The sequence below is a fragment of the Sturnira hondurensis genome, unplaced genomic scaffold, assembly GCF_014824575.4.
Source record: "Sturnira hondurensis isolate 20B ecotype Veracruz unplaced genomic scaffold, ASM1482457v3 Scaffold0010128, whole genome shotgun sequence".
Lineage (NCBI taxonomy): Eukaryota > Metazoa > Chordata > Mammalia > Chiroptera > Phyllostomidae > Sturnira > Sturnira hondurensis.
Window position 1 is genome coordinate 26,932,288 of NW_028082759.1, and position 19,998 is coordinate 26,952,285.

Here is a 19,998-nt window from a genome sequence, read left to right on the forward strand (position 1 = left end):
CGCAAGCATTCAGAAGCTGGGTGGCTTTGATCCGAGCCACAGACCGCTCTGTCCAGGCACTGAGATGCTGTGAGTCTGGACGCTCTGCTGGCTTTGGACCACACAATGGAGGGAACAGGGACGGGGCGCCCACCCCTGGTAACCAACCCCAGCCACGTGCTTGCCGCTTGCACGTGCTGGTTCGGGTTGTTGAAAGTCATGAGTGTTCCAAACACTTCAGCAGTGTTCGGCCGATCTGTCCCCACCGAAGCAGAATTTAAAAAACACAAAACCACCTACCTTTTATGGTTAAGTTTTCAAGCCCACATTCGAACATTATCCAGCCCCACTTCTCGTGGCTGGGACCAATCCGGCTCGCGTCTGGCACAGCTTGCTGATCGGTCTCGTCCACAAACGTGAACTCGTCCAGTTCCTCCAGCGTGAACAGCACTTTGGACTTCTCAAAGGGGATGGCGGTGATGGCGCAGGTGCCAACGTCTGTCATCACAAGAGAATGACACCACCACTTGTACAGACAGAGGCTTTACGTATTTTTCAAACAACAAACCATGTAAACATGTAGCACAGTGGTGGTGCTCGCAAGGTATCTGAGCAGCCTGCCAAAAACTACAGACAGACAGGCGAACCCGCACCTGCGACAGACTGCTGCCTGACGTGGCACCGCACATGAACAGCTGGCACCCGGGGGAAGCTGGAGGCGGGGGTTATGTTCCACGGTTAACAAGGCGGCCGGCTGCCCGGAGGCAGGATGGACTCACTTCCGATAGGTCAGAGGGACTCAAAAGTTTGAAGTTTAAAAGCTCCTGTGTGATTCAGCTTCACAGAGAACTATTCTTAAATACTTTCTCATTATTTAATGTAAAAAAAATATTTTAGTTACCCAGCCTCAAAAAACCATTATTTTCTAAAGAACAAAACATGGCAACTTTTACTAAAAAATCACTTTACACTAACATATTCCATATAATTCAGACAGGCCATAGTCCACTGCTTATAACTACGATATGAAAATCAACATCCCGTGTTTCTGGCACTTTTTTCCTTTTTACCTTACTTTTAGAAATTTCTCTGATTACAGCTAATGAATACAAAAAAATAAAAAATCAGAAACAAGATTAAGAAACACGTGTGAATGCACCCAGGTGAAGCCCCTTCCCAGCCCTGCAGCGAGCCCCACCTGCCCCGGGCGGCAGCAGCAACCCCATGGGCACCCTCAGGCCTTACTTAGCAGCCCCCCGAGACAGCGTTTTAACGGCTGCAGGACACTGCGCCGGGAACACACTCTACTCTGTGTTCGTGATTAGAAAGGCTTCCCAAGTCCTTTTCCTGCAGTGTTTTCATTATCTAATTATTTCACATTTGTCTAATTACATGAACTTATTCTGAAACGTGGTGTAAGGTGAGGATTTAACTTTTTTACTTAAACTTGTGGTTGGGTAACGCGCTAGCAGAGCTCCCAGGGGTGTGAGAGGGTCTGCAGTGAGAGCACGTACACTCCCCCCTCTACAGGTAACACCAGCCGTTGGCTTACTGAATTTGCTTTCACAAGTGTCGTGTACACACTGCATTCACATTTCCCCCTGTGTTATTATTATACACCAGTCTCCTTAAACTTCCCTGGGGAGTCTGAGGAGTTTCATCCGCATCATGCACCTTTCAAACGTGTATTCAGTTGCTGCTTCTGGTCTGCCCGGCACGCTGGCGCACAGGGGCCGCAGTGCACAACGAGGGGCCTTTCGAGCCAACGCCGCTGCTTTCTGCACCTGCCTGGGGGCTACAGGACCTGGGAGTTGGAAACGCTATTTCAGAACCCTCAGGTCCCGTGCTCCAGCCTCAGACACAAGGGTGGGGACATAACCTCGAAAAAGCCCAGAGGTTACACAGACGCAGCCACAACAGCCCTCGGACACTTCTGAGCCAACGAAACTCAGCGAGTGGCTCCTGGGTAAAGGTCAGTCTGCCCAGGACAGCAGGCCCCTCACGGACGACTGACCAACCGTCCTCTTCTGGGCAGAACCTCGGACACTGAGGTGGCTCAGGCCTCTGACGGAGCACAGGCGTGGGGCGCCGTGGAGAGGCCCCAGGCAGCTGGCGACTCTGGCCTCCCCCGCGGCAAGGCCTTTAAGAGGCACGACCTGGGCTGCCACTGCTGCTGCCGCTGCATCTCACATACTCGCCATCTGTCGTGGACGCGGAGCTAATCGTTTTTAATGAGGTGGGTCGACAGAATGGTCGGGAGCCATTGGGAGCGCGCTGCCATCGGGAGCGCGCAGGGCAATGAGTAGCGGGGGTGTGGAGACACAGGCGGGTTCCTGACTGGGACCACGCCGTGCACTCGCCGACGGCAGCCTGCCTTCCGTCTGGCCTCGAGTGCCAGCGACAGGGAGTCGGACACCATGGCCCGACGTGTGCGTGCCTCCTTCTCACAGAACACTGCCATCGCGGCAACACTCAAAGGGGGAAGTGCCTCCTTTTGCAAACCACCAGTTGTCGAATCCTACCTGTTGTATCGAGACCCCTGAGCTGCCCGTGAACTCGATGGATGTTCAGCTTGGCGGCGATTTCCTTGCCTTTCTCAGCTCCAGCGTTGGACCTGAGCGACCCGGATGACTGCGGCTGCATCCTGGTAGCGTGCACACACCTGTCGAACCGGGACGCTCTGCCGGCCTCTGCACTGCTGGCGGCCTCCTCGACCACACCTCTTCACAGAAAAGAAAAGGAGGCACCACGCTCACGTCTCAGCAGCACGGCTCGGGAAACACACCACACTCGCGAGCAGTTTAAAGCGAGCATCCCACTGCTCTGATTAAACCAGTGTGAAAGGACAGTCTCCATTCTTTACTGAAGGACGGTGGAAATAAAAGCAGTACAAACTTTCAAATACCTACAAAGGGAGATTTAAAATTCCAATACCAGTTTTGGGTTTTGACTCTGGAATTTTCAGAAGTGCATTAAAAAGATGGGAAAGGCCTGTTCTCTCATCCAGTAAGATCATCGTGGCTCAGGTGACTAAACCCTTCCCTACCTGTTCATGCGGACTTGCGTGGCGATTCTGTCGAAACACAAAGCAACCAGGGACACGTGAGTCACGCTTCTGCTGGGGGCCGTGCTGGGGGCCTCTTCCACTGAGGCTTGCAACAAACATAAGTTGATCTGACACAGAGAACAGCGTAACTGTCAGTGCTGAGAAGTGAGCAATGGTCGAGCATGAGCTGTCCAGGACAGCGAAAGACTACTGTGATGGACAGCACCTGCATGTGTCTGAGAGTTACGAAGACAAAGCGGGTGAACACAGACTCTCACAAAATCATCATAAATTCCTACTGGATGGATGCGGACTTTGTGGTGTATCACACCCAACACTCTGCTGAAATAAGCTTATTTATCTTACACTAATTCCTACATTAGCTCTTCGAGGGAATAAAACACCTCTTCCTGACATTCCGCCCTCAGTTCAGCGAACATGAAAGACAAAACCACCAGAATGCACGAGCCCTCAGCCGGTCACCTTCGGTATGTTGACGCTGGCCTGCAGGCCCCTGACGGTCACACTGTCCGGTTTCACTGCGAGGCTGGTCTGCGTCTGTCCCTCGGGCGTCATCCCTACGGTAGGGTGCTCAGGCTTCGTTCCCCTGACGTCTTGTTTGGAAGATAACTAAAGACAGTGGACAGAGGACTCTCATTTCCTGACTGGGTCATAATTGCCACCCCAGCCGCCCCAGTGGCCTGCGCCTTCTCCCTGCACCTTTGTGCCCCTGGGGGCCCTCTGCCATCGGGTTAGCACCCTGGTCTTGAACTCCAAACCAGACAAAAGAGATTGACACCTTCGGGGTTCAGAGAAGTGACAAAGAGAAAAGTGAAACAGGCCTACAGAGAAATGGTGATAACAACAATAATGGGTATTTTTTAGGATCACTAAATTCCACTTATTGTACTTGAGGGCAGATTCGGTTTCTCCAAATTGGCTCCTTGCTGCCTGAGAAAACTCTCCAATTTCTTCTGATATGTACCCCTCCACCCTAACTCCCAACATACTTGGAATAACTGGGCCACTAAAGACAGTCACCCTGGGCCTTGGTGCCCAGTCCACACAGGACCCGGACCAACGTGCAAGCCAAGGGGGTCTGGCAGGAGAGCGGTGGGACGCAACTGCCTCACCACAGCGGCAGCTCTGGCCACAGCAGCAGCTGGATGTCACATGCCAGTGGGTGGGGACCTGACTCCCGGAGTCAAGCAAACAATCTCAAAAAAAGTAAGAGACAAGTTTTCTTGTCATAGAGAAACACCAAAATACTAACAGCTTTGCTTCCTCAAGAAATGAAAACCAGCCCTGGAGAAGGCACATTCACTTAGGGACAAAGATTTTGGGGACAGAGCTAGAATTAAGCTACTTCTGAAATTAATGGAAAAATCAAGCTCCATTTTAATAAACATCCGACTACTGCCTAACCCACAGTACAGTGTAATATATTACCATCTCTTACGGAGCCAATGACATACAAAGGCCATTTAGAAATGTCCACATGTTCCAATTTAAATGAAGAATACATTTTTAATAAGTTCATTTTTTTCAAGTTTGGATATTAGCTAGACATGAAGAATACTCAATTCGCCACGCTCGACTGAAGACATCCTTACATTTTCTGAGAAAGTGGTCCTGCTGTTTTGGACAGCTTCCCTGAGGACCTTGGCGTGAAGGTCGTCCACAATTGCTGCCGGGTGGCGGGTGCTGGCGCGATGGGCCATCGCCTCGATGTATCTGTGAGAGGAGAGCAACGGATAAATGGAAGACTCAGGTTATCGAGACAGCTCCACTGTGTGCTCCACTCTGGGCTGCGTGCAGGTCAGTTCTGTCTCCCCAGAAAACCCCCAGACGTCTTGCAGGACAGGGGGCCTGTTATCATCCCTTTGTCCCTCCAGCAACTGGACAGCAGTAAGAATATCAAACATCATAATTAGCTACTGGGCATCTGATCATTTTATGATCATTGGCCCAAAGCAAAAAAATGAAAAGTATGCAATATGATTCTTATAACATTACAATATAATCCTTTGGACGGAAAAGTAAACATGACAGCCAAGTGAGACACAGACCTTTTAAAATGTCTCTCCAGGTCTGTTCATTCAAACAGCCACCCCCGCATCCTTCTCCGTGAACACACATCCTCACGCTCGTCACACCCCCCCCATCATTTCATGAAACAACAGTTACGGCCTTAGACAAACCCCACACCTGTCTAAAGCCTCAGCCACCAGGGGCGTCAGCACGACATCCACAGCACCTCGGACCTCCACCACGGCCGTCGTCCTGGTCTGGGGCACAGGCTGGTCCAGGGCCCACTCGTCCGTTCCTGTGTCGTCCTCCACGCTCTCTGTGGCTCTCCTCTCCAGAGGGGTGTACGGTGTCCTGCACGTTCGACAAGCCAAGTGTGCGTTACAGAGACTGTGAAGAAGCAGCTGGAGTGTCCTTAGGGGGAGTGAACACTTCAACCTACACTTATTCCAACTGAAAAGTTCATGGAATGGGGCTAGATGGTCCATGTCCCAAATACTTTTCAAAGACAGGACAAGTGAGATTCTAAAGTATAAACTGACCAAACATGGTTCATACAGCAAGTGAGAAAACCACTGTGATGTGTTTACTTGATGAAGCCTTTCCAAAATATGAAAACCACGCCTGTGACCCCTGCCAGTCCCCCGCCTTGGCGTGCCCAGGCTGCAGAGGGAGCTACAGAAGTGCCCCCGACTACTGACGGGCGCAGGCAAATCCCTGAGAGCCAGGAGTTGAATTATTTGGGGTGATTTATTCATGAAATAAATTCTATATTCAAATAAAGGATGGCTGTTGTTTAGAATAAACTCTGCACGTCTCATAATCAAGACAGACAGGCTTGAGGCTCTAAACCTGCTTGTTTTCACTTACTTTGAAGTTGACCCCGACAGCTGCTCTCCTCTGTCTAGCAAAGAATTAGCTGCGAGCCCCTGCTTGATGACCTAGAAGGACACAGAGCACCACTGATGCTAGAATTTTGGTGTCATTCTCCAACTTTATGCTCTACTTGTGACTATCCAGATTACCTCATTAAAGGCGACTTTGACATGTATGACCTAAATATTTGACAGACAAACTGAGAAAATCCCGGAAAGTGTGTATTTGGCAACCTCACTTCCAGTTTACCCAGTGAGCGGCCAGAGCAGGGCCCTAAGGTCTGGGCAGCGAGAGTGGAAGCCTGGACAACAAGGCTCAGGGGCGAGTGCGCCAGGCCCAGTCCGGCTCTGAAGTCGAGCCATGAAGCTGGTCTCAGAGTCTCTTCCTGACACAACGGGCTTGCAGGTGGGAAATCCCATACAAACTTCACATGATAGGAAGGCTAGACTGTATTTTAGGTCCATGAAAGATGAAAAATATAAATAAACCACTTGAACAAGCGATCTGAACCCTAAGTAGGCAGCCACTTAGATTTAATGGAGAAAAATAACTTTCTTACTTCCTATGTTCTATTTTTAAAATGATCTAAAGGTATGAATTCCTTGACTTACTTTCTCCAGACATTTGACTGCTTAATCAAACCCAAACGATTTCCTGAAAATACTAAAATAGTTCTAACCTCTCAGATCCTGTTCTGTACAAGTACCATTCAACTTCATACCCCAAACTTCACACGCTAACATTTCACATGGAATAAAGAAAGCACTTTAAACCTCAGCATGAGCAGTTTAGCCCGGGCAGGGAAGGTACGGCACAACCTCGACACCAAACTCCCCACCTCTTACTAACGCTTCCTCAATGCATGTTGCTGGCGTGCACGTGCACCTGTACCCCCACAAGGATGTTTATTCAACTCCATCTATCACAGTCCCCATCATCACGGGACCCCAGCTGCCACGGCCTCGTCCGTGGCCACCCCCCTTCCTCTCTTGCTTACTGACAACTCAACCCCACCAAGCGGCCCAAGCCCGCGCCTTCACATGCTGCCGCCCAAGCCCGTGTGAGTTTCCAAATGAAGGTGAAATGAATTCTAACTCTTGACACCTGCTCTGCCACCTTTGTGCAGGTCTCCCGGCCATCAGGAGTGGGGCCCTGCTGACCCGCCACGCCCCGGTCACACAGACTCCTGTCCCCTGCAGCACGTCAGCGAGGCAACTCCTGTGCCTGCACGTTTGGCCCTGGGTCTCCCACCCTCCGCTCCTCCTCACCCTTCAAGCCTCAGTTTGAACTGGGGCCGTCTCGCCGATACGACCTACCGTTCTCCTCCCCAGTACGCTTTGGCTGTCATCACGAGACTCTTCTCACTTGTCACTATGTGCTTATCCATTCATCTGTCCACTGTCTGTCCCCGTCCCCAAATGAAACACCCATGCCCCTTTTCCCACAGCGAGTGCTGGGCTCACATGGCACGTAACACATGAATTACCAATGAATACATTACGACACTTCAGGTAAGTGCCCACCTATGTGTAATCAGTTCCACAAGATTTCACTTGCTTGCTTTGGTCTTTAAAATTATTAAACTTTCTCTTAGCAATGTGTAATTCTATAAAAACAGCTTTCATATTGGCTACTGTCACTCCATTTACTCTGACTTCTTTATGGCCTTCCTAAAGAAAGGTGTTTACAGAACACATTACTGAGGTGGCCAACGACCAACCGCATGCACTGTTAAGGCCCCAGTGGCTGGTGGTTGGAACTGGGTTTGCACAGAAGCAGCTACGGATTAGAACACCCACTACTAAAAACAACATCAAAATTTATTTTTAAGACAGGAAATACCAATTCACAGAGACTTGATCCTATTTTAAGAATACAGTGTAGACAGGGACTATTACATTAGTTAACACTGCAATAGTTCCAGTCTGTAACTATTTCTCAGTCTGCAACTTTGTAACTACTAAGACCTACTACCATACGTGAAGCCCAGACTTCAGAAAGTCTATCTTTCAGAAAAGTAGCTAAAATGACTGAGTGCAATTCTGAGAACACCTTCCAAACCTATTTTCCTAGGCAAATGTATCAGTGGAAACCAACGATTTGGTTTATACCTTAAAAGTCGGTACAGAGAGCTGCTCACACGACGAGGAGCCCTCCTCACTGGGGGGCGTGTCCAGGTCGAGGGGGCGATGCAGCGAGGACTTGGAGGTCCTTTTGTTGGCCGGGTGCTTCGCCGTCCAGTTCACCACCTGGAACTGAGTGAGGTACGTCTGGTAGCAGCTCGTGGCCGGCTGCTGAGACGCGCCCTGCTCGCTCCCCACCGTCTTCTCCCCCTCCGCAGCGTCCAGGTGCTCCAGGACATCGTCGTCCCCACCCAGCGCAGACACGAAGGAGGCCTGGGAAGGGTGGGTTCTGAACGGCAGGGTCCGGGGGTCCTGAAGGCTCTCTCCGTGGCCAAGGAGCGGTCCCTCCACGCTGTGGTATATGGATCCCCGGCTGTAGTCAATCTGCTGCGTCTGCTTCTTCTTCTTCTTCCTCCCCGGGTACGTTCCCGGGCCTTCGTCACTGCTAATGGGTTCGAACTCCTCAGCGGCAGAAAAGTAGGCCTCGCTGTCGGCCACGGACATGCTGGAGTCCATGGACCGGTACTGAGGGAACGAGCTCGAGTCGGCCGACGGTGTGTAGGGGAAGGAGCCAAAGCTCCGCCTCTGCTTCGGTGAGTCCAGGACATTCTCGTCACTGCGGGAGACGTCGCTGCTGAACTGGACTCCCGCGGCAGGGGGCTGCTTGTCCCCATAAAATGCGGCGGTGAGGCTCTTGGTGCTGCCCAGCCGGGTGGAACACACGGAGGCTTGTCGCTTCAGCGGGGACCGCAGTGGGGACTGACCCGCTGACTTGTCCTGTGTGTTTGGAGACACGGGGCTGTGACCTGAAATTTCTGCAGGAGCACTGAAACAGAAAGCAAATCCATGACCCTTTGCTGCACACAGAGTTTACTCCAAGTACAAACAGCAGTGCTCACAAACCCCTCCGACGCCCTGACTGGTGTGGCTCAGTTGGTGGGCAACATTCCGCAAAGCGAAAGGTCACCGGTTCAGTTCCCAGTCAGGGTGGGGCTGGTCTCAGTTGGGGTCATGTGCAGAAGGCAACACATGTATGTTTCTCTCTCACACTGATGTCTCTCTCCCTCTCTTTCTCCCTCCCTCCCCTCTCTCTGAAAGTAAATAAATACGATCTTTACACAAAGCCCTCTAGTAATCTGAATCATTTACTTTACAAAGGAAAACCTAAGATTTTACAATGAAATAACCATACGAAGTAACAAAACCACACAATGTGCTTCCATCCCATATAGTTTCAAAAAAACTGAAGAAGCTTAAGACAAAAAAAGACTGAAACCCATAATATACTCTAATTATAATCCATTAAGTACTGCATTCATCTTTTTTCCCCACATCCTTTAAAACCTTGTCCAAGAAAATGTACCAGAGACCTTTCATTACCTGAGAGGAACTGAAGGAGGGAAAAAAGTCAGTAGTCCCAACGTTCCTGACTTTGGCAGCCCATGCAGAAGGGCCACTCACTGACGCAGAACCAGCTGGCCGTGGCAGGCACAGGGCCACATGTCAAGCCTGAGGCCTCAGCGCCAGGGCCCAGCGGACATATGTCACGAAGGGAAGTGGGCTTGTAAAGACAAGACTTGGGCTGCAGTTCAGAGACGTCGGCTGCAGCCCCTAAGGGAAGCCAAACGGGCTGCAGAGGCTGTCGGGGGAAGTAGCGCAGAGAGGGCAGAAAGGGCACGAACGGGGTGCCCTGTTCTCCTGGGGACAGCTCTGTGTGACAAGGCCACTGTGAGCGGAAGAGAATGAAGAAAGGGAGGAAAGAATGGAGGACGTGGGAACAGGGCCCGAGAAGGAGCAGCCCAAGAGGAGGGAGGAAAATCTGAAGTGCGCCATCCAGTCGGGAGGGAACCGTGTTTCAAGAAAGGCGTCAACCACTGCAGAAAGAGGGGACAAGAGATGGCCCGGGTCCAGGACTGCCCAAACACTACCAACGGTTCACTCCAAAAGGCCAGAAGACCCAAAATGTTCTTGTCGTTACACTTTCCTGTATGTTCCTGGAACGTTACCAGATACTGGACTGTGTTGCCTTTATAATGTTCCAGTATCTGGACTGTGTTACCTTTATAACCAAAAGGACGACAGCAAGTGGACCCTTGAAAACATGTCCAGGAGAAGAAAAGCACTGCCACAGCGGGAGAGTGGAGAGGAAAGCCACTTCCCCGCCCAGTGTGGAGCAGTCCCCCGCCCCCCACACACACACACAGGACACTAACCTCCCGTGGCCTTCGTCTCTTTGCACGCCCGGCAGGAGTGCCTTTGGCAGCACGTGCTCTTCAGCCCCCGAGGACGGGCTTTCCCGGTCCCCGGCCAGCAGGGGCTGGGCCGCACTGCAGCTGCTGTTGTCGTCCGAGGACGAGGACGAGCTGTGACAGCGCAGCGGGACCTGCAGGCTCAGGTGCTGTGTCTTCCGCTCGGCCTCCATCCCCGCGGGCCTGCTCTCCCACTCTCTCCGCTTCCCGCCACTTGCAGGACCTGCACGGGTGAGCCAGGGCAGCTACGTGACACAGCCGTGCCCACAGCAGCTGTCCCCACGGTGGTCTGGGACACACACAGCACTGAGTTCAGTTCCCTGTCTTTGAGCGCCCCCACTTTTTAAAGGCCAAGTGTGCGACTTCGCAAAGACGGTACCCACCTACGTGTGGGTCCAGAGACAGAGACATTTTTCTTCTTTTTTTAACCTTTTATTTGAAAACTTTCAACCCTAATAGAAAATGTTCAAGAACAGCACAAAGCCACCACACACCTTTACTTGGAATTATCTATTTCAAATATTTTGTTCCCTTTACCCTATTCACATATACACAGTACTTTTCAAGAGTACCTGGCAGACACTGGGGCCTTTTCACCTGGACACCCAAGTGTTTACTTCCTAAGAGTAACACGCTGCAGTCCGGTTGCCGACGTGCGCAGCCTGGTGTTCGGACAGCACTGAGAGTTCATCTACCACGGCTTTCCAGCCCCTCCCGGCCCCGTGGCGTCCTTTATGGCGCCCCGCCCCTCCAGCACAGGACCTGCTCTAGGCCTGCACATCACTGCATGCGGCTGTCCTGTCCTCTCTGACCTGGAACGTGTCCTCAGGCCTCTGGCCCAGGCCCTGTGGCATCACACACAGGCTCAGCCACACACTTGACTGTGCGACTTCATGTGCCCAGTCTCAGTGATGAGCCTGAGTTTATTCACTGTCAACAGGGATGACATACAACTCACATGGCAGTTTGGGGAAGAAATAAGAAATTGCCTGTGAAAATCTTCAAAACAAATACTCAAATGTAGGAAGTAATATAAAGAAGACACTGGTAAAACTGTACTTAGAAACTTTTTCTTTACATGTCAAGAAGTTTCAGTGTTCCCTGAGTTTATAAGACAAACTGCTCTTATGAGTGAAACTGCTGAAATCAACCTTGAACGAGTGTGAACACACTTACGTCTTACTCTCTAGTGAAAAACCGTGTAAACAGGAATCTGGTGTATGGAGACATTCGGTCCAGCTCTTCCTACTAAGAGCTCCTTACACATGGGAAATCTCTCCACTAAACTCTTACACAGATTTTTTTCCTAACCTTGTTTGTCTACTGAAGAAAGGCAGTGCTAAGTGAATGCTTTTGAATGAACCAAGGAAGAAAGGCTCAGGACCGGTGAACTACCGAGGCCCCCCCCCCACGAGACACTGGAAACCGAAGCAGTGAGCATGCACTGAGCTGGGGGCCACACAACCCAGACGCCCAAAGGCAAAGCCCCTCTGAAGTCTCAGCGAAAAGACACCAGACAAACCTATGATGCGCTGCACACACCACGTACTGCTCACACCGCATGCACGGACATGCACAGTTACCCCACAAACTCTAAGGAAAGACCACATTCCTCTTCCTGACACAGTTCAGTGTCAGTGAGGAGGACATTTCACAGAAGCAGGTGATGACATTGGAGTCGACGGTGTGAACATCACTATTGTTAAAGGGATTTTTATTAAAATAAACTGGTACAACAACAATTACTTTGAAGCACAACTACTCCAAAGTACACCTCTGGAAGTTGGCTTCTAGAAAAATAATGATACAGAAGGAAATATTTAGAATAAGCTTGGATGAATAGTGGACCCATTTTTGCCTTGAGTGAATCTGAAAGACTCACGTCTTATCTGGCATCATCTGGCATCAGCTGAATCGCCTGCCAGACACAGGGAGATGGTCGCATCCCCCTCTAGGACAGCTCCAAACCAACACAGGGGGACGGTCACATCCCCCTCTAGGACAGCTCCAAACCAACACAGGGGGACAGTCGCATCCCCCTCTAGGACAGCTCCAAACCAACACAGGGGGACGGTCGCATCCCCCTCTAGGACAGCTCCAAACCAACACAGGGAGATGGTCGCATCCCCCTCTAGGACAGCTCCAAACCAACACAGGGGGACGGTCACATCCCCCTCTAGGACAGCTCCAAACCAACACAGGGGGACGGTCACATCCCCCTCTAGGACAGCTCCAAACCAACACAGGCGGACGGTCACATCCCCCTCTCGGACAGCTCCAAACCGACACAGGGGGACGGTCGCATCCCCCTCTCGGACAGCTCCAAACCAACACAGGGGGACAGTCGCATCCCCCTCTAGGATAGCTCCAAACCAACACAGGGAGACAGTCGCATCCCCCTCTCGGACAGCTCCAAACCAACACAGGGGGACGGTCACATCCCCCTCTCGGACAGCTCCAAACCAACACAGGGGGACGGTCGCATCCCCCTCTCGGACAGCTCCAAACCAACACAGGGGGACAGTCGCATCCCCCTCTCGGACAGCTCCAAACCAACACAGGGGGACGGTCACATCCCCCTCTCGGACAGCTCCAAACCAACACAGGGGGACGGTCACATCCCCCTCTCGGACAGCTCCAAACCAACACAGGGAGACAGTCGCATCCCCTCTCGGACAGCTCCAAACCAACACAGGGGGATGGTCGCATCCCCATCTAGGACAGCTCCAAACCGACACAGGGAGACAGTCACATCCCCCTCTAGGACAGCTCCAAACCTGAGTGGAACAGGGTGGTAGGGCCCTGCCCCCAGTTGGCGCAGGGACAAAGGCAACAACCAGAGGCCAGCACGGCGCCTCACCCTCCGCAGGTCTGGGGGTCTCCTTGGTGACGATCCACTCTCCGGGCTGCAGCAGAGACTGCCCGTAACACATCTCTGACTCTGCACTGGTGCTCGAGAACGCAGAGCTGCTGGATGGGGTCAGCTCTTCCAGTTTGAAGAAGTCCAGACCAGACGCCGTGCCACCGAAGAACCTGCAGCCACCAAGGCAGCCACACCTGTGCCTGCACCTCTTATTCCTCAGGGGGTCCTCGGGCCACAGAAACCACAGCCTGCACAGAACCCCAAACAAACAAACAAATGAGAAACACTAATGGGGCAAAAGCTCACTAAGAAAAGAAAAATTTTTTGGCAGATAATCAGTTAACGGTAAGTTAATTATTAATATGTGTAAAAGACACAGTAAACCAAAAAAGGTTTATTTCTACTGTGGTATGTCTTTTTAATCATTTTGCCATTCTAAAAAAACAAACAGTAGTCTCACCATGTCAGTGACATGGAAATAAACAGGAATAATAATAAGAGAGCTACAGCATACACTAAAAAAAAAAAGAGCTAGGAAGAAACAAGTGTAAAAATCACTGAACTCCAGTTTAAAAACAACAGGATATATCCTCAATAAGACTACAAACTTAAACACAAATCTAAAAAATGGACGAGGCCACTGGTATAGATTCTGGTTAGCAGACAATGCATTATTACCCTTAGTATCCCAGAGCCTATTTCACAAGGCAAATTTAATACACCCAACTGTTATAAATATGGGGCAAGTGAAAAATGATTTCCCAATAAAACCAAAATAATGCACTATGCTCTATTTTAGAGAAATACTGATAATAATTGGGTAGTAAGTACTCTAAATGAAGAAATGAGACAATGCACTAAAATTCTCAAACTCTGTGAATGACCCCCACACATCTATCAGCATTAACTCCCCTCCCTTCTTCAAAACTGTTACATGGTACAAATCTGAGAGCTCCAACTTTATTCCTTTTTCATACGCATTATCTCACTGGATTCTCAAGGCCCTCAGGAAGATGTAATTGGTATTAGCACTTTCATTTTATACTCATTCATTCAGATTTTTCGAATATCTGTTATGGGCCGAGTACTGTGCCAAGCAAACAGCCTCACCCTGTGAGGTTTGCGGCACAGCAGCTGACGCGGGGTCAGCCACTGCCCCGTTGTACCAGAAACAAACACACCTGCTCCCAAAACTCCCGGGAGACAAATACCCACAAGGACACCTGAAGCCGAAGGTCGAAGAGTCACCAGGTAGAGACACAATCATATGAGGTCTTGATTTAAAAGGCCCTTTTTCCATTCCTACCAGTAGAACTGCCTCTATAGTCATGTAACCATTTACATCTTAAATCCCACTCACCTCTTAGTCCGGGCATCGTGAGTTTCTAAGAAATGCCTCTGCGCCTCGTGTTTAGAATGGTGGTCAGCCGCCAGCGCAACATCCACAGTGATGAGCCCGAAGCTGGCCGAGCCGGCCTCCAGCCAGCAGGCCCGCCGCAGCACCGCAGGCTGAAGGCCAGCCCGAGGGCTGCTCAGCTGCTCGATGTACTGTCTCACTTGAAAGTCCTGAACGGCCGCGCTTACTCCCTCCCCAACCGTCTGGTTGTGGAGGTTACAGTCGGCCACCCGAACGGCACCCATCTAAAGGTGAGGGGAGAAAAGGAACCGCATCTCTGGTTTCTGCGTTTCTTGGCAACTTAGAATAAACTACAGGGTAAGTAATTATTTCAAGTTGCGTAAAGAAGAAAAGGGAAAGGAAAAGGGGGGAATGAGAAACAGAAAAAAATAAATGCAACAGAATAAAACCATTCAATTTAAAAGAAGGATAAAAGAGAAAGAATGTAAGTCCACAGAAAAACAAGAGAAGGAATGAAACTAGAAGGGTGATAAGTAATAGAATCACAGAATCTTTAAAAAGTTTGATTTTTAAAAACAAGCTTTTCTCTGAAAAACATTATCCACTCACTTCCCTGCCACAAAAGCAGGTTACTGGTTTGTCCCTCTGCCGTAAGCTAATATTACAATAACTCATTTAGTGTGAAGAGGCAGTGCAGTTATGCCTGAAAGAATAATCCTGGAGGGAAGGTGAGTGAGTGAAAGACAGAAGCCACCTCCTAGGTTTCTGCAGTGCTGGGTGGGACAGCAAGTTACACACGTGTTGTACTTCACGACACAGAGGCCTGGTTTGGTCCAGAGGAAGAAGAACCACGCTGGCCCAGACACAGACTGACGGGCACCTTTATGTTTGTGGCACAGCCGTGCTCCACGATGTAGACGTCTGCTCCCTGGGCCGCCAAACGCGTCATGGTGTATTTCAGGTCGCCCGGCGCTGGGCCGGGCGTACAGCTCACCTGAAAGGAAAGAGGGCGGGACAGTTGGTTCTGTTCAAATGGACCAACAGTGTCATGGGTCTGAGCTTCCTCGACTCCGCTTCCAGATCTTCTACATGAACATGCGGCAAACCCAAACACTTAGTGCAATAACAAAGTAAGATTAAGTGTTGACAGAAAAAATGCAAGAGGTGAGATAGAATTTTTATATGTCCATGTATTTGTGAATGCATGTTTGAACAATTCCTGCATACTTCACATACTTACAACTAAATAACTGGCTATCCATTTGCAAAAATAACTTTGGGACGATGAAAAAACCGAACTACAGTGCTGACCTCATGGCTGTGCGCATTTGCTTTACAGCTGATGCCTCACCCTGTCATGTAAAAAAACAAGTTTACGAAACTGCTAACACACTTGTTAACGTACCTTGGACTCACAGAACCGACGATCAATCCCATGCGGACACATGATCACTGATTTCGGCCTTTCCAGTTCGTACTCCCGACACGCCACATGGAAGACAAACGTCTGTCCCCACTCCAAGAGGCAGGCCAGCTACAAACAAGCGGCACAGATGGACAACACCGTCAGCACACCAGACAAGCGCTGGGAGCGCGAAAGCTGGTCAGGGACATGAGCAGCCTGAAGGAGCCCAAAGGCCGCCCCACACCGCCGCTAGACAGCCTGGCTGCCTGTTGGCCAGCATCGCGACGCTTCCGCCTCGGCATCATCAGTACCAACGAGTGTCACTTTTCATTTGTGAATGACAAATGCACTGCGAAAATGAAAACTCATTTCAAATTTCAACCAAGAAATTCAACTTCTAAAGCAAGTACTCATGTTCAAGATTATACCTTTCTTCTTATATGAAGAAATAGAACCCTTGGCACAGAAAAGCCCCCGGAATTCTCTACCTAATAGTCAACCGAGCTTCAATGGGAAATTTGAGTATTTAATTATCATACTGAACTATAATTTTAGGAAATTAGGTATTCTGAAGGTTGAAGCACTTTTGTTTACGTAAATAGAAACCTAAGTAACTATGTATCAATGCCTCACCCAATCCTCAGGTAAAAGACCCCTAATCCCGTAACTGACCACAGCAGTTAATAAACTCACTGAGACCCGGTGTACATGGTGTCACCCCTGTCAAGAGTGCGCAATCTAACCTCCTGAAGCCCCTCCCCCCCCAGCTTAGAGACCCAAGAGCCCAGCCGTCCTGGGCCCCCCTCAGCTCACGGGAAACACACCGGGTGCTCCACACTCCCATTCTCACTTGTACATGTGGAGCCAGAAAACGGTGGGTGATGGGCAGAGGCTGGTTATGAGGCCCAAGAGCACTGAATATTTGTTTTCATCCGTTTTCACATAAAATATCCTTTCAAAAATCATTCGTTTCCAACTATTTCTAGAATCTTCACTTTTGCTGTCCCCAACAATTTCTTTTAAATACAGCAGGTGCTTGGACTCTTCAGTGCCCTTGCTGCCGCCACCTGTCTCTCCGCTGCACGTTTTGTACCCATTCAGTGACTCCTTACTGAAACTGCGTACGCACACTCTGCCACATTCCAGTCCCTGGCAATGCCAAGAGAAGCAGGCGCTTTATCAAAGATACGGCTCAACAGGCGAAGTGCTACAGTACCACAGCCATTCAACTAGATTTCAGTGCTTCGTTTCCAGAAGCAAACAATCCTGAAGTCCTCCAAGTCTCCCAGAGACACTGTGGTCCATGTCACAGTCCTCTGTCCTGAGAAGGACCCAGGGACGTGGACAGCAGTGTGGTGATGGCTGAGGGAAGGGGGGTGCAAGGGGACTCAATGGTAAGGGGGGAAAACGCAATAAAGATTACATAAAATAAATAAGTAAGAAGTAGAGACAGTGGGATGGGTGGTGGGAGGGAGGGCCCATCCGAAGGATCTCTGCCAGCCCTCCAGACCAGGCCCACTCACTGGGGACTCCGCTCTCACTCCTGGGAGCCGGCGCCGCAGCACTGATAGCAGGCACAAGCGATGTCTTGTTTGGGGGACAAGACAAGTGAAGAACCTCACTACTTAATCCTTAGTAGCACAGATGCCATTTTCAAATCCTACTTAAGAAACAGACAAAGAAACCAAAGTTCTTAGAAAATTATTCTATATACGAGGAAAAGAAGATTGTTCCAACAGTGGAGAACCAACTAATGTGAGTTTAATAATACATGTATGTGTAATACATATCTCATCCTGAGTTTTTCCCACAGAAAGTGTCAAATCCCTTAAACTGCCACGTGGAGCTACAAAACACCACACGCCTCAGCCCCACGTGGCTTAGAGAAGGGACTCGCATCTCTGGCTGCTGTTGCTAGGAGAGCTGAGAATGCCAGCCGTCGGAGCGCCAGCCGGTGGTGCGAGCGCAGTGGGCAGGCCCAGGGCCCAGCACCCGGCTCCGGGAGTAGGACTGCGGGGGAGCAAAGGAACAGAAATGGGGGGCGGGGGTGGGGCCGGACCCCTACCTGCGGTGCTGTGACCTTGGCCGTGAGGCTCCCGGCCTGGACGTCGATGAGCCACGCGTACTCCAGGGAATCGCTCCCCAGAGGCAAGCCTTCTGCGGAGAACATGGCGTGTGCCCGCAGCTGGAGGCCCGACAGACTGATGTGACCTTCCTTGAGTGCTTCGTCCACGGGGGGCCGCTGCTGAAAACAGGGACGCTAAGACGTGAGGCAGACAAGCAAATGGCATTCCAGTTTCTAGTTGCTGCCCGGGAAGTAAGGCTTGGGCTGGCCCAGCTCCTCACACCCCTCTTAACCACAGTCTGAGCCAATGCAGTGAGACGACGCCCCCGAGAGCCTGCCCACGAAGCAAGGCAGCCGGGCCCTGCACCGAAGGCAGGTCTCGGAGCCACCAGTGCCTGACAAAAAAAAGGAAACCCCGACTGTGACCGACAGGAAACATCACAGGCCCGGGTCTCATGGGAAGGCAGGAACCAAGAGATTAAAATATTGAAAAGAAGAAAATAACAGAGAACAATAGACCATTAAGACCATAAAATGAAGAACTAGAGAAGAAAGCCGTCTTCCATATAGCTTTTGTAGGCATGAAAAGGGTAGACTGATTTTGCAGAGCAAGTGAATATTTGTAACTAAATGTACTAAAAGCAGCAAATACTTCCAGCACTGCTAAGACTTGCCGCTTCCAAAAGCTTCGGGGTAAGTGCTGAAAGGGGGCTCTGCACGGAGCACCGCCCCATGGAAGGGTCGGGGGTCCGGAGTCAGAGGCTTACAGTGCCAGCCCGTCAGCCCCCAGGTGGACCTACTGATGATTCTAGGTGTCAGACTCGTGTTCCCACTTATATATGCACTTGGCTTTGTGCAATCCATTTACGTTTCTAAAGCACACAAGCTGCCTCAAAGTAGGGAAGAACCCTAAAGTAGTGGTAGAAAGAGAAGCCGTTCGGCACTGAAAAGCACTGATTATAAGGTGACACTCTACTCAGGAATGTAAATTAACCCCCCTTGGTGAGTATCACTGGTTCTCTTCCAAAGGAGCCCCAGAGGGAACGTGAAGGAATTAACAAAGCATCCTGTGGGTGCGCCAGACAGAAAGACTAAGTCATTGGCCACGGGAATACGCACGTTTTGCAGATTTATAGTACCGGTTAATAGCAACATTTAGGTGGCAATTTTCAGTAGAATCTACCAACATTTTGTACATTTTCCCTTCCCTAAATAAGTGAAAAAGTTATAAAGTATTTATTTCCACTTCTAAAAACGATAGATACAAAATATAAATGCCTGGGATCACATAAACAGAGAGTAATAGAAAGAAAAAGAAAACAAAACAGACTCTTGAAAAAATCCTATACGCACATACACGCACACATACAAAACTTGTTGCGACTACACGAGAAATCTCCAGTTTACGCAGCTGAACGCTCCATGCACAGGGGCTAACACTGGGTTCTGTCCCCATCAAGAGCACCAAGAAGCAGCTGAGTCTCTGCCACAGCTCATTGTCACATTACCTGGTAGTTGTCACTGATGAACACATTCAGGGGTGACAGGACAAGCTGCAGCATAGTCTCCCTAAATCCTTTCTTCATTTCAAAACACAGCCTTTCCAAGAAAGCCGTGGGACATTCCGGACCGTCGGCAGTCCCGTGCTGAAGTCAGACAAAATGTCATGATCAAGATAGAGAAAAGGTGAAGACCAAGAAAGTACAGGAAAATAAAAATTACAAGTAGTAACTAAGAGATCTGATTTTACAAAAAGAAACAGTGCTTACTGACACACATGTCACCTCCACCCCAGGATGAACAGGAGGGCCATGTGCACCAGAGGGGACTTCTCTGCTGTATGACCCAAGGCATGTGACATGGAGCCCACGTGCAACACAAAGCCCGGGGTGACCCCGATCCCATCAGACACCATCGGACCGCATCAGGCTCTAGGGGTCTTAGGGTCCTGGGGGAATATAATCTCACTCCAAGTTAGCCTGAGAGGCCTGCAGTCAACCTCAGAGT

The 19,998-nt window shown here is 50.2% G+C and overlaps 1 protein-coding gene across 8 annotated transcripts in view; it reads right to left on the minus strand.

The window, feature by feature from the left end:
• BLTP1 (bridge-like lipid transfer protein family member 1) overlaps nt 1-19,998 on the minus strand; it is a 118,679-nt gene that overhangs the window by 65,307 nt on the left and 33,374 nt on the right. For 7 of the 8 annotated variants that reach the window (XM_037058588.1, XM_037058591.1, XM_037058589.1 and 4 more), the window contains exons 22-36: nt 19,500-19,637; nt 17,992-18,171; nt 15,927-16,055; nt 15,402-15,515; nt 14,525-14,805; nt 13,162-13,412; nt 10,266-10,524; nt 8,041-8,878; nt 5,924-5,994; nt 5,234-5,407; nt 4,639-4,759; nt 3,509-3,655; nt 3,026-3,153; nt 2,502-2,701; nt 280-477 (exon numbers count right to left, since the gene is read on the minus strand). In XM_037058588.1, the coding sequence (XP_036914483.1) occupies nt 280-477; nt 2,502-2,701; nt 3,026-3,153; nt 3,509-3,655; nt 4,639-4,759; nt 5,234-5,407; nt 5,924-5,994; nt 8,041-8,878; nt 10,266-10,524; nt 13,162-13,412; nt 14,525-14,805; nt 15,402-15,515; nt 15,927-16,055; nt 17,992-18,171; nt 19,500-19,637 (3,229 nt within the window). The remainder of the gene's footprint in view (nt 1-279; nt 478-2,501; nt 2,702-3,025; nt 3,154-3,508; nt 3,656-4,638; nt 4,760-5,233; nt 5,408-5,923; nt 5,995-8,040; nt 8,879-10,265; nt 10,525-13,161; nt 13,413-14,524; nt 14,806-15,401; nt 15,516-15,926; nt 16,056-17,991; nt 18,172-19,499; nt 19,638-19,998) is intronic. The other variant, XM_037058586.1, reaches the window with a different exon arrangement.